Source organism: Symphalangus syndactylus, chromosome 2 (assembly GCF_028878055.3).
Source record: "Symphalangus syndactylus isolate Jambi chromosome 2, NHGRI_mSymSyn1-v2.1_pri, whole genome shotgun sequence".
Lineage (NCBI taxonomy): Eukaryota > Metazoa > Chordata > Mammalia > Primates > Hylobatidae > Symphalangus > Symphalangus syndactylus.
The window spans coordinates 45,255,717-45,270,734 of record NC_072424.2 but is presented as its reverse complement, the minus strand read 5'-3'; the positions used below and the strand labels follow the sequence as shown (position 1 = coordinate 45,270,734).

Sequence of the window (15,018 nt, the reverse complement as noted above, 5' to 3'; positions counted from 1 at the left end):
ATGAAATCAGCAAAGATAGGAGGGGGAACCCTAAAGTGGAATATAACCAGAATAAAACAGATCTAATTACATTTCAGATGAATAACATAATTTTACTAAACTAACCCAAGTCAATTTTGGAACACAGTATTTTGACCATGTACCCTTTGTTAAAAGGCAAAACAACAACAACAACAACAACAACAAACCCATAAACATATTGAACTCTAATTAGTAGGCTTATTTTTCACAGTGGGTTATCTACAGATTTTAGGATTGAACCAAGGAGCAAATATATTGAGGATAACAAAGGCCAGATTTCCCACTGTTGGAGAAGAAAGTTAGAGACACAGAAATACGGAGGACTAGAATAAACCTTGTGGTATTGGACTGGAATTGGAAGTATCTTTATGAAGTCACAGCTTTTAATATATTGATAGATATAGAAATAAATAGACATATATGCGTTTGTGCAAATTCGTTTGCTGAGAAGGCGTAGAAGCAATGATATTTCAGTAGTAGTGAGCACTCTATACCCAGATCTTGTTTCTAAAATGCTATTCCCCACTCAAAGGAAACAGCTGCTTGCAGAAATTGCGATTTATGGACTGGGGCAGAGAAAGTACGAGATAAACTGAAAACATATGATTCTATCCCATTGAGCACCTGCCAACAGAGAAACTGAGGAAAAGCCTACCATGAGTGTCAAAAGTCCTAATCAGGGAAAAGGGATAGCCACCATCCTGTCCGGATTAGGCAGCTTGGTCAGTGGAGAGAGCTGATAAGAACCAGGATGAAAACTACTGAAGAGCATCTCAAACACAATTAGAACACAGGTGCAACTAATTCTCCACAAATGCCTTTGAGATGTACATTGCCTATCAATTGCAACTTTACTTTAGGGACAGTTATGATTAAGTCAATTTAAACCTATAGTTATCCTCCCAGATTACCTTTATAACATAAAATAATATTTTAGATTTTGCCATAGAGTTTTAGATCAAGTATACTCCTGAAACCCCGTATGTTTTGGTCCAGCCCTGGTAGAGATTAGATCTTTTAAAAATTAATATTAACATAATTTGGAAATCAAAACACCAATGCCAGATGGATTTTAGCACTACCTGATAGGAGTAACTTAGTATATGTGTGTGTGTGTGTGTGTGTGTGTGTGTGTGTATATACATATATAAAATGTATATATATACACACACATATATATAAAATGTATCTATATATACATATATAAAATGTATATATATAAAAATGTGTATATATATAAAATGTGTATGTGTGTGTATATATATAATGTACGTATATATGTGTATATATATAATGTGTATATATATGTGTATATATAATGTATATATATAATGTGTGTATATATATAAAATGTGTGTATATGTATATATATATAAAATGTGTGTGTGTGTGCATATATATATCTTTTTAGACAGAGTCTCAGTTTGTCCAGGCTGGAGTGCAATGGCGCCATCTTGGCTCACTGCAACCTCCGTCTCCCAGGTTCAAGCGATTCTCCTGTCTCAGCCACCCTAGTAGCTGGGATTACAGGCTCACATCACCATGCCCAGGTAATTTCTTTTGTATTTTTAGTAGAGGCAGGGTGTCACCATGCTGGCCAGGCTGGTCTCTAACTCCTGACCTCAAATGATCTGCCCACCTTGGTCTCCCAAAGTGCTGGGATTACTGGCGTGAGCCACTGCACCTGGCCCAAGTAACTTAGTATTTTTGTTTAATTAGAAATATCTCAGACATAACCCCCTTCTCCTTACCAATCTAGTTGACCAATGTCAACTAGACAGATAATCACAGATATCATATATATGCAGTTTTCACCCAAGGAAATCCCCAACCTCCAAACAAAAGAAGTTCCTCTAGTCTGCAGCAAGAGTGGAATATGTCAGACACTGGTTCCTCAAAGCTACCTCTTCCTGCAGTGGAGATTTCCACTGCAAAGTTCTGAGTTTCATATTGCTATTGGAATGAACCATTCTCTCCACACAAAAATTACGGCAGAAACTATGAGTTCCTGTTCCACCCCACTCCTACCTTTTTAATCCTCCCCTCTTCCAAAGTAAGAAAATTTTTATCTGGGCCTATGCCTGCCCAGGCATAAGACTACATTTTCCACCTTCCTTGGAGTCACATGTGGCTGTATGACTGGATTCTGGCCAGTGGAAAGTGAGTAGAAATTAAGAGTATGACTTCTGCATTTTTCCCTTCAAGGGAAAGGCCTATGTCATCTTCTCCCCACTGTTTACCACCCCTCCCCTCAGGCTGGAGGGCAGATGTAGTAGTGAGCTGCCTCTACCATGCAGACAATGATAACTCCTGAGTGATGGCAGAGCAACCAGGGGGTAAGAGCCTGGGTCCCCAATACCACTGAACCTCCGTACTAACTTAGGACCATCTACCTCCGCTGTTCCTAGAAACATTGCTCTTACCTTATTGATCACTGTATTGAGCACTGTCTTGTGTTATAGTGGCCTGGCCTCCATCCTAATACCTAATTCACCCAGCTTGGTGAAAAGGAAATGCAGAAAAAGAGAAACTTACCAGCCGTTCTGCCATAACTAGGAGAGTGTTCACCGCATCCAGGCGATGACTAATATCCTCCCAGTATGAAGTCAGGGTAACAACTGGCTTGGTGTGGGCCCAAGGCAAGTAATAATAGTAGTTGCCTGGTATAAAACATTGGGGGTCAATGAACACTGAACACTTAAAATAGACAACATTTTTATTAAAGAGATGCACAGACTGAGCTGCTGATTAATCCACAGGCTTAGGGAATAGCTTGGGGTGGTCTGGTTCTTTAATTTGACTCAATTAAGAAACTGAAGACTAGGAAGCTCTTTTTCATTCAGTCTGTTCTGAAATTTTCTCTGAGATACCCTAGTAAACTGAGCACAGCAATCTCAGGATCATTTAGTGATTCAGGGCCATGCATCTGAACATCAGAGATGGTTTCCTAATGTGGTAGTAGAAAATAAAGATGACATAGGAAGCTAGACTGAACATGTTAGTCCCTAAAAACTGTTATTCTAAATAAATGTTTTTGTTGGAAGTGGGGCAAAAGAAAAGAATTTTCTGTTCTTGGAAAGCTTTAGCTGGCTACATAGGGTTTGGTACTAGAGCCTTACTGTGATTAAGAATTATTAGCTGATGTTTTCTAGGATGTCTTATATTTTAAAACTGCTCGTACAAAAATTAAGTTAAAACTCTGGCAATGCTGTTGGGAAATTTGATCAATATTCCTCTCTCCCTTCTCTGTACTCTCAAACCATTTGTTGACAGTTTTATTGGAAGTTCTCATACTTTGCTTCCTATTATGATTTATTTTATACACTAGAATGTAAGCTCCTTAAAATCAGGGACTGTTTCTCACCCATGTTTGTTTAAATACAGCTATTTAATCCTCACGTCAACTCCGGAGAAGACGAAGAAACTGAGGGTTAGAATTCAGTGACACGGTTAAGGTCACAAGCTGGTAACAGAGTGAAGACCAGAAGCATGATTTCCCAGTATCTGAGCCAGAGTCCCATTCATTTTCCACTACTCAACCTAAGAAAGATTTGGGGCTTTGTAGGGGTTGGAGCTGCTTTGTGGAGCTCAGTGCTTAGCACAGTGGCTACCTTGGGGTCTTACGTGCCAAAACCACTCTTAAAGCTAGTTGGGGAGAGGGTGACATTGGGGTTCAGCCTCTGGCAATGGGACCTGCAACTTCTTGGGTCTGGCCGGTCTTTAAGGTGCCCGAACCCCAATCACACTCTTCCTCATTCAACCTTTTCCTTTCCACTAACCATAGGCTGGGTAGAACAGTGCCAGAGGGAAGACACAGTGCTTGCTTCCGGTCCCGTGATGCACCCACTGTAAACGTGCGAAGGAGAGAACTGTTAGTGCCAATCTTACCATCAAATACAGCACGGCTGTACTGAGTTGTTGATGCCAAAGGCTTACAGGTGGTGTCAAACTTGTTGCCATAGTTCCCAATGCTGACTTCAAACTGAATGGCCTCACCAACATCTTGCAACATGGTGGCTGAATGAAACACGGCAGACAGGCTGTACTTCCGCCTTCGCTGGTATTTCTATAAAGTATGAGCAGACATAAGGTTCAGTGAAAGGCCTTTTGTCCTTATTTACATGTGGATTTCTAGCAGACGCAATTCTATACCTAATAATTAGTGCTGAATTAAATGACAGGGGAGAATGTTCTTGGACCTAGCAGTTCCTCTTGCACTCATCCAAGTGAGCAAAGATAGAAGCACTAGGATGTTCCTTGCGGCATTGATTGAAATGGAGGGGAAGAAATGAAAACAGTACACACGTCTTTCAGTAGGCCACTTGTTAATCAAGTTATGTTACATCCATAAAATAGAATGAAAGTTCATAAAAAAGACTTAAGTAGATCCATATATGCAACCATGAAAAAAGAGTATAGTTTTTGGGCTGGGCATGGTGGCCTGTAATTCCAGCACTTTGGGAGCCCGAGGTGGGTGGATCACTTGAGGTCAGGAGTTCAAGACCAGCCTGGCCAATATGTTGAAACCCTGTCTCTACTAAAAATACAAAAATTAGCTGGGCGTGGTGGTGGGCACCTGTAATCCCAGCTACTCGGGAGGCTGAGGCACGAGAATCACTTGAACCCGGGAGGTAGAGGTTGCAGTGAGCCGAGATCGTGCCACTGCATCCAGCCTGGGTGACAGAGCAAGACTCCATCTCAAAAAAAAAAGAGTATATTTTAAGTAAATCTATTAAATAGATATTTTAATATTGGCATATTCATAAAGGTCTGGAGGAATATAACTCAAATTGTTAACAGTAGTTATGTTGGAGAAGGTAGAGAGATTATGGCAAACTTTACTTTCTAACTTACACATTTTTAATGATTTTGAATGAAGTATTAATTTTTTTTCTTTTTTTTTGAGACAGGTTCTCACACTGTCACCTAGGTTGGAGTGCAATGGCATGATCATGGCTCACTACAGCCTCGACCTCTTGGGCGCAAGTGATCCTCTGGCCTCCCAACTAGCTGCGACTACAGGTGTGTGACACTGCACCCAGCTAAACTATTGATTTTCTAATCAGAAATAACAATATAAAGATTTTCATGTCAGATGTAAATAAAAATAAGGAAACTAGGTAAATTTATTTTAAGTTGAAATGGAAATCAAACCTTCCTTTTTCTTTTTAAATTACTGGTTTACTAAGAGAGTCGAAGATAGGGTCAACAATAACCACATTGAGTACCTATCAGCCTACCAGAAACGACCACGAGCCCTTCAGGCCTTCCTTCATGGGCACATAAAATCTCTTGAATCCATATCCTGCCCCAAATCCTTGCTCAGCTGGCTTATCTCCTTCTTTATGAGCCATATCCCCACAGATCTTCAGGCACTGTGCCTTCTTTTGTCAAAGAGCCATGCAATGGTTTCGGTTGCTGTTTTTCATTATGTCCCGTGCATTCTGCCATGCAATACTATCCGCATCCTGTGTCTGTTCTAGAACTCTGGTGGTACCCAGTCTCTGCTTTCAATTATTTTGGGTATATACCCAGAAGTAGAATTAATTCTTTTTTTTTAGACTTTGTCTCGCTCTGTTGCCCTAGCTGCAGTACAGTGGCTCGATCTAGGCTCATTGCAACCTCTGCCTCCTGGATTCAAGTGATTCTCCTGCCTCAGCCTCCCAAATAGCTGGGATTACAGGCGTGTGTCACCACACCTGGCTAATTTTTGTATTTTTAGTAGACACGGGGTTTTACCATAGTTGGCCAGGCTGGTCTCTAACTCCTGACCTCAAGTGACCTGCCTGCCTCGGCCTCCCAAAGTGCTGGGATTACAGGCATGAGCCACCATGCCTGGCTGGAATTTTTAAATTTTTAAGGACTGTTTTAAGAACTTCTGACAGTGACTGAAGCTTGTGGTCTTGAAGAACCCCTGGACATCCTTCTATTACAGAGTCTCCATTTTGGTTAAAGGAGTTTTTGACGTGGTATAATAGAACCCTCCAATAGGGTTTTGTCAAATCCCCTCTAGGCCTCAATCTTTCTAAAAAGTCTTTCTAAACATTGGTTTGTAACCTGAGCTGCACATCGAATGACTTGAGGAAACTTTAACGGGGGCATTGTGAGTCTAAAAGCCTCCCTAGCTTAGTCCACTGTCACCTTGATAGGGGGGGATTGGGGGTGCATGCTACTTGTCAAGAGCTCTGCTTAACTACCCACAGCTAAGCCCCCTGGAATACCCATGGTCCAGAATGATGTGGAAATTCTGGGTTTGGGTTTGAATTGTGTCAAAATGAAAAAGTAGGAAGTCATTTGGATTAGTCAGAACTACATACAGCGTAACTTCTTCTTTGTAAACCAAGTAGGATGATAGGAGAAAAGGGAAGGAGCTAAAAATAGGAAACATAATTTGTGGCCTGAGTCAGGGCCCAGGAGAAAATGACCGGTATTTAAGCCAGAGCCATCTGTTAAGCCAGGGGTTGCACAGGATGGAGCAGGTTCGTGGGGAGGCGCAGAGATGGGGTGGGAACTACAGGGATGATACTCCAGCTGGGCCGGCTCTGCCCCGCAGGCCTCCACATAGCCAGGATTCCATTAGAACTCCATGGATGCTGTCACGCAGAGCTTGCAAAATGACCCACAGAATCCCTGATAGGACCCTCACCCTGGAGAGTCTGAGCCCTAAAAGCAATAGTTTGGGCTTCTGGCCATCAGCACAATTCCCAATAGAGAGGGGACACACTGTGAGCAAGCCGCTGCAGATGGAGCAGCTCCCTAGATCACTGTGCAAGCCAAGACTCCAGGAGGAGCACCCCTACCATCTGCTCACCTGCCCCAGAGCCAGGCTACCCTCGATGATTCAGGCAGCTGAGAATTCTGCTGCTCCCTCAGACCTTTCCCACTTCCTCTCTGCCCTCAGGGCACAAAGAGGTAGAGAGAGGAAGGAACATTAAACACCATTCAGAGAAGTACAGAGCCTGGGACAAGACTGCCTACAACGCGAGAAAATTAAAGAATATAAATTGGGCCAAGCGCGGTGGTTTATGCCTGTAATCCCAGCACTTTGGGAGGCCGACGCAGGCGGAGTATCTGAGGTCAGGAGTTCGAGACCAGCCTGGCCAACATGGTGAAACTCCATCTATACTAAAAATACAAAAATTAGCTGGGCATGGTGAGAGGTGCCTGTAATCCCAGCTACTCGGGAGGCTGAAGCAAGAGAATCACTTGAACCCAGGAGGTGGAGGTTGCAGTGAGCCGAGGTCACACCATTGCACTCCAGCCTAGGAAACAAGAGTGAAACTCTGTCTCAGAAAAAAAAAAAAAAAAAATAGAATAGAATTTGTAGTCTATTGGACTCAGGTGGGGTTAGGGCCTTGGGGCTCTCTTTCTGACCATCAGTGACTAGTGCACCTTGTAGATAAGGTGGTATAAAGTAGAGTTTCAGCAGTCGATTTGGAAAGGGAGGTGATTTCTGTCAAGCAAGATACCGATAAAGGCTAAGAGTTGTTGAAAGTGGCTGTGGACACACAAGGCATGGGACATTAAAGGTCAGTGACAAGGAGATCAGGTACCAATGAACACTGCCCAGCATGCCACCTTTGGTATGTCTACTAAAGGGAGCTGATACCTGATGGAGCAGCTGGAAGAACCTGAAGGTGCTGTTTCTAGCAATATTTTTGAGCCCTTAATGTGGGCCAGACCAGTGAGAGCTCTCAACGAGATTGTAGCTGAGTAGGAGAGAGAATGCAAGTACATAGAATGCTCCCAAAATACATTCGATCACATCCAAGGAGAATGGGGAAAGGGGAGCAGGGAGAAAGCGGTCCAAGAACAGACTCTTGATCCTGCAGACAAAAAACGGAGTCCTTTAGTGGCAGGGCAGAGGTTCCAGAAGCCAGCGGATATTAGAACACTGGGTTGGCAACACTTGATCTTCTATCTGCCTGATTCTTACTGTGGAAATGGCTAGGCTGAACCTGCTGCATCCCTCCTGCACTGCAGCCTCTCTTGACCAGGCCCACCGGGAGCAATAGGTCAGCTCTGCTTTAGAAAGATGGGGAGCGCTTGGCTCTTTGGCAACAAAGTTGCCTGCTTGTTGCAGCCTCTTTAGCTTTACCAAAAAGTTTTGTTAGCTGCACATAACCCAGAACAGAGGACCTCTGCAAGACGGACAAGGGTCATGATCAAGTTGTAGGTTGACTGCATTCATTAAGTCCTTCTGGCAGGTGCACAGATCTGCTCATTTCACTCTCTCCTGGGGCTCCTGGTTGCTTGAAGTGTGGCTACATCTTCAGAATCCCCATTTCTCTCCTATTCTGTAATGCTGTTAGGTTTTTAAAATTTTTGCTTCATTTCACTTTTGATTTTATTAAATTTATTTAATAAAGAAGATCAGCTGTTTTGCTGTCTGTAATTATTTAGAGCAAAGAAAATGAATTCTGCTTTACCAGTCAATAAAAAGCTGTTCTTTTATTCTGTTGACATATACTGTGGGCAACATATATTGTTGACTTTTTTTTTTTTTGCTTTTACACTAAATTAATGTAATAAGCTTCTTTGCCTATATGTGTTTAACTATTTGCAGTGAAGAAAACTAATTTGATTTTGCATTCCAGTTAATAAAGCATTTTTAAAATATTTTCTTGGGCCTCTTTCTCCTTCTCCCTGAAACTATGGTTATTTAAAACAAAGAGAAGCAGCATGAACTTAAATTACATTCTGGTGATGAAACAAAATAAAAGAGGTACCATAATGGTTGAAAGTCCACGGTGGCATTTCTGCATAACCCTGAATTCCAACCAATATTGCAAGAGCCAACTCCAATCTGTAACTACCCAAGTCAAGAAGCACCATGTGTCTCTACGGAGGCCTCCAAGTGGTTTCTGGCTATTCTCTTGCATGATCCTGGCTGTAACCAGCAAGCAAACTGCCCCTTTTCTCACTCTCCCTCCCTCTTTTTTCCTTATTTTTCCTCAAGATCTATTGCAATTCCTGGACTTCAGAGTGGATAATGTTGTGGAATAGACAGACAGACTATGACCAGGACCTTATTGACTTTTGGCTCTGTGTCTCTTTAGTAAAAAAAAAAAAAACAAATGATCATCTTTGCTGTAATAATTCATGGGGGAGAACTATTTATTTTCCCCGTGTGAAGGTACACGGATGCCCCATGGCTTGCTGCTGTGGTGATGCTAGGTTCCTTCCTGAGGCTATGGGGTGGAGAGAGGGCAGTCTCAGGAGCCTGCTCCTTTCCTCTCAAAGGAGGAGACAGGAATGAAATTGGTGCAGCTCAAGCACCGGACCACAGATGTTCCCAACATGTAAAGCCTGAGGAATCCAGAACAGACTGCTTTGGATGCTAATCTCCTGATACGGCTGTCTTCTGGGAGTCAATGAGCAAGGCCACATTGCTCTGGGGAAGAAGGGATAGTTTCTGATAAAGGGCGTGGCTATTCTCCCTGTCAATCATCTTGCAAAGAGGGCAGATGTAACAGGCAGACATCAGACGACTAGAGGGAGAAGGCCCTGGCTCGCTGGAGAACTCATGGTAGCTGGGCCTGGACTCAGATGAAAACATGTTCTGGGCACTACAGGAGTTTGGGGGACAGCATGGAGAACCCAGTCCTGCCACAAGGAGACAGGCTGTGAGTAGACAGGAAGGCTGACTGTCAGGGACCCAGAACACCAGCCTGACCCCATGAGCTTTGAGAATAGCCACATTTCGCAACCACATTGTCAAGCTTTTTACTCTATTTTCTTATTCTTATCCCAAAAACTGAAAGTGAAAGCTTTTTAAAAGTTGCTGTTTGGTTTCTGCTGTAAAGTGGGGAAATCAGGGCAGGGCCTGTCCTGTGTGCTTGGAACAGAGGGCGACAGCAGCCTGGGGCAGCTGGGGGACTGGCGGTGATTTGCAACCCAGCAAGGAGGGCCGCAGCCAGAGGGGCATCCATGAGCTGGCTGTGCTGGCAAACGATTCAGATTTGTGGAACACACGGGCATTGACCTGGATTCTCAGAAATGGTTGGGGAAGTCAACTGAGAAGATTTCCTGTCTTCGAGGAGGAAGCAGGGATCACAGCCATTGCAATGTGGGCCCTCAGCACCCCTGCCCTCCTGTGCTGGGAAGCCTGAGGCCCACCAGCCACCTCTGAAAATGGAAATGAGTAGTGGTGGCACCTATAGCTCTTGGTGCCAGCAAGAAGTAGCTGTTATGGCCACTTCCCCATGACCCCCAATGCCAGTTAGCAAACAGGTCATTCAGTTTGTGGGTATCAGTGTTCTTGCCACTTTTCAATAGGGTATTAACATCTCAAAGGATGAAGCAATCCTCATAGGGCTGTTGTAGAAACATCCAGATGAGGGCGTTCATTGTGAGTTGGGTTGCCTTCCGACTCCCCCCAGCTACCCCTTCCGTCCCTGGAGGTCTCCTTTTCTATACCATGCATCATTCACACTTTAACATTTACCTCAACAACCAGCAGGTCATCATTTGAAATGGGCTCAAGCTTTTTATCTGGTGGTGTCTTCTCAAGAAAAGTGGCTAATTCAACCAAGATCCTGCCTCTGTAGGCAACTCCTTCCCCCTGAAAGGCAATAATCCAGGATTATTCCTCTAGGCAACAACAGCAAAAAGAATTCTGTGTCTCTAGTCAGGCTAATACAACTGCAAAAAGTTTCTCCTTCCCATGGCCCTAACCTTTGAAATGAATCAGTCAGCAACTCTCCCAGCTGGATTCAGGTCTCTGGTGTTTGAAAGAAGAGCCACTGGCTTTACGACAGATCTCAAAGAGCACCTTGGGATGCCAGGGCTGAAAAAGATCTTAGCTATGACCAAGGTCAGAGGTCTTCAAACCATGCTGTAGCTCCAGAAGGAGTTTGTGGAGGCTGGGAGGTTGGGGGTGGAGGGTGGATGGGGCTGTAAGTCTCCCTTCACCATACTTCAGCAGGGAAGCTCTGCATTTATCTGGGTTAACTTGGCTGCTTTTCTCCACTTCTCAGAATAGGGAGGCTGCCATGCTGGCAACCAGGGCAAGTCTCAGAATAGCCAGGAAGTAAAGGAGGAAGATGTAGGAGGAAGAAGTTCTGGGTGCAGCTGAGCATGAGGATGAAGAGTGGATACTTCTCCCACCATGCCCAGCAGTGCTGACAATAGAATCTTCTGGAAAGGACGGGAGGGCCCCCACCTCCATAGCCAGTCTTTTACCCTTCCCCTCTGAGGGCTTTTTCTCTCTAGCTTGGTCTCTTTCTTGAGCCTTGGGAGATACCTAAAAGACATTTGGCTTCTGTTGTGGTAAAAAGAGCATTTCCCATCTCTGGGCTTCCATGTCTTCATCTATGAAATGAAAGGATTGATCAGATCAAGGATAATAATGGGTTTCAGGGGACATGCCACTGCCTAGTGCTTGGTAAATTCCTGGAATATGATGTTGAAAAGAATTCCAAGGCAGCCCAGCAGCTTATTAGGAAAGAGAGCCAGCATTAATTATTGATGTCTACCATAAGCATAGAAGTTGGGGGGAAATGGCCATTGGTCATCCCCCAGTGAGATGATCACAGTCTTTTCCTAACTTTGCATTCTAAGTCTTAGGGAGTATGAAACTTCTATCCTGCAATACTTGATCAGACATTACAAGAAGAAATAATCACCTTAACCAATGCTGATTAATAACCACCTTAACTGAGAAACCAACCTTTCCAGTATTCAGCTCATCATAGGGGTCTGGGAATCCCGTGTACTCTCTGGGGCTTCCATAAAGATTCAGGTAACAAGGTCCAAATGTTGGAACAAAGCCTACCTCTGTTTCTCCTGTGTTTACTGAGAGAGAAACACCATCATTAGATGTTAGGCTTTTCACATTCAATCTATTGAAATAAATATTAGTTATTAGTTAGTTAGGTGAGACTATTTTCCTCCGTTTTGGGAGTTAGTTGTATTAATGCAAGTTGTAAGCACCATGAGGTTTGCTGTATTTCTCTTTTCTTATTGCTACATAAAACATTAAATAAAAACATTTGGGGGTAGCGCAGATAAACTTATTTTTTAAAAAAGATAATGCTATTTAAATAAAGAGCAATTAGACTTTGAAGTTGACCTTCACATTTTTGCAAGTTTATAATGGGCATTGTATTAAACATGCCATTGCCGATTGGGGCAAAAGATTATATTGTTTTGGGAAGTCACTTAAATGACATATTTTATGAACTTTATTTGTTCCTCTAAAGTGTCATTTAATCTTCAGTAGTTAGTATAACTCTAGCAGATGCTGTTAAAAATATAAGACATTTTTAAATTTCATATGTAATAATAAACTGCCTGCCTATGGTTGTAAGACCATGTGATATTCATAAATGACATGAAGATTCCCATTCATCGCTTTCTATCTCTGGTGGTCATCTGATAAGCTCCTTATTTCTGCTATCTGGTCTTAGCAAGACAACTCCTCAATAAAGGGCACTAAGGGCGATATAATTAAATAGCTGAAAATGGGGAAACTGTGGGTGAGGGTGGAGAAACATAAGAGCTGCCTTCAATAGCCTGAATGGCCCCTCTATGGGAGAGGGATGGAGTTGTCTCCAGAAGCAGAGTAAGGACCACTTCTGGGAGCTACGGGGAGATCAGCTTTGGTTCACTCTATATAAGGCAGAACTTTCTGTGAATTAGAAATGACAAACAATGGGACAGGCTGCATTAGGGACAATCAGAAGAAATGTTGAGGCAAAGCCTTCAGCCTATCTTTCAGCAGGTTCTCAGGATAATTCCTGCTATCGATGAGGTTGACCAGATCATATCTGTGGCCCTTTCCAACTCTATGCTTAAAACTAAGGGAGAAAGATAAATATGGAGCAGCGTCATCAGAATGATGCCCATTAATAAATAATTTACCTAACCCTATAGACACGTACTGCACAATCATTTTCATTACGTGAAGCTCTCTGCATGTTTAAATGGGCGTGTACACGTTTGTGGGGAGCCATAAATCATGGACACAGGCAGAAGAGAGCTGAATAGCAGTCTCGGTGAAGACAGTAAGAAAAAAAGAAACATTTAGGCCGGGCGCGGTGGCTCAAGCCTGTAATCCTAGCACTTTGGGAGGCCGAGGTGGGCGGATCACGAGGTCAGGAGTTCGAGACCATCCTGGCCAACATAGTGAAACCCTGTCTCTACTGAAAATACAAAAAAATTAGCCGGAAGTGGTGGCGGGCGCCTGTAGTCCCAGCTACTCGGGAGGCTGAGGCAGGAGAATGGCGTGAACCCAGGAGGTGGAGCTTGCAGTGAGCCGAGATGGTGCCACTGCACTCCAGCCTGGGGGACAGAGCCAGACACTGACTCAAAAAAAAAAGAAACATTTAAATGAAAATTTAGAAAATTAAGATGTACAAAAGTAGTGCATGCAGCCTAAGGTTGAGACTTGGTAACACCCTAGGATGCCACATGTCACACTTGTTTGGAAATCTCATGAAACACAAAGACGGATTAACAGTTTCTCCAACAGAGATTTCTCTGAAACATGTTATCATCTTCAAGATAGATAAATAGGAGGAATGACTATTATACATGAACATATAAATTGGCTTGGCTTTATCCATTGTGGCATATGGAACATTGCAAAGACAATTAATTCATCACTAATAAGTAGGGTTTGGACTTCTTTCTGTGTGCTAGAATATTTTGTTTTAGTGGAGGGATGTTGGGTGCAAACAGAGAATTAAAGCAGAGATTCACAGAGAGGAAAGGAAGTCATTTTTAGAAGTTGAATCACACACAAAAAAGATTTAAAAAAAAAAAGAGAGAAAGAAGTTGAGTCAAAGAATATTCCAGTAAGAATGGATGTTAAAGCTATGGCACCACAGTCATGTCACATTATGGATGGGCAAGCCAAAGCCCACAGAAGTGATGTGACTTGTCAAAAGTCCCACAAACTGGCAGATTTAACCCCAGATCTTGAGTTTCAAAGCTCAGAAAAGGACACCCTCCACTACCCCATCCATTCCTTTGGTCTAACCTCACCTCTCCTCTACCTGGTTCCCATGAGTGACTGTGCTGTCATGTGTATTTGCTTTTTGTTAAATATCCCCAGGGATTGAAACACAAATTGTCAAGAATGATCCACTTCATATCAGCTTAATGCCAGGGGCTTAATTATTTTTGTCCAACAAATCTCTTTTCTGGTATGTTACCCCTTTGACTTGTTTCGTTGTGCATTAACAGAATGAACTTTCCTTCTATGTGCTCACAGCTTAGTATAGTCTCCTGGGAAAACCCATTCTCTAGGCCAGGCATGGTGGCTCATGCCTGTAATCCCAGTACTTTGGAGGCTGAGGCAGGCGGATCACCTGAGGTTCAGGAGTTCGAGAACAGCCTGGCCAACATGGCAAAACCCCATCTCTACTAAAAATACAAAAAAATTTAGCCAGGCGTGGTGGCAGGTGCCTGTAATTCCAGCTACTAGGGAGGCTGGGCCAGGAGAACCCTTGAATCCAGGAGGTGGAGGTTGCAGTGAACCAAGATCATGCCATTGCACTCCAGCCTGGGCGACTTGAGCAAAACTCCATCTCAGAAAAAAAAAAAAGAAAAAAGAATAAAAGAAAACCCATTCTCTCATAAGCTAAATCTCTTCCTGCCTCCAAAGTTTCCTAATCCATTTAATGCACAGTGGACACATCAAACTTCCCAATGTCCTTGCCGAAAAGCCTATACAAAATAAAATAAAAATCCTTTAGCCTGGCCATCAAGGATTTCCTCTGACCTAGCTACAACCCACTTTCCAACAATATTTTCCATGCCTCCTTTACCTTTTTGAATCCCCTTTATGTTTTGGATTCCTATAAATAATTACTGTATGTTTTAGTTTCTAGAACCCTACATAGCTGCACATCTCTGTGACTAAAGTATCACTTTTCGGGGGAGTGGCAGGATTTAAGTATGTTTTATTTTGATTTCCTAAACACCTACTACTGGTTCTATCATGTGATACTACTACATAAATATTCATTGATTGGTTAAACAAATAAATAA

General features: G+C 43.0%; 1 protein-coding gene across 2 annotated transcripts in view; it reads right to left on the bottom strand.

Annotated features, from left to right (window-relative positions):
• MYOF (myoferlin) overlaps window positions 1-15,018 on the bottom strand; it is a 176,743-nt gene that overhangs the window by 71,565 nt on the left and 90,160 nt on the right. For both annotated transcript variants that reach the window (XM_055255282.2, XM_055255290.2), the window contains 4 exons: window positions 11,693-11,817; window positions 10,469-10,585; window positions 3,910-4,087; window positions 2,557-2,681 (listed from right to left, as the gene is read on the bottom strand). In XM_055255282.2, coding sequence (XP_055111257.1) covers window positions 2,557-2,681; window positions 3,910-4,087; window positions 10,469-10,585; window positions 11,693-11,817 — 545 coding nt within the window. The remainder of the gene's footprint in view (window positions 1-2,556; window positions 2,682-3,909; window positions 4,088-10,468; window positions 10,586-11,692; window positions 11,818-15,018) is intronic.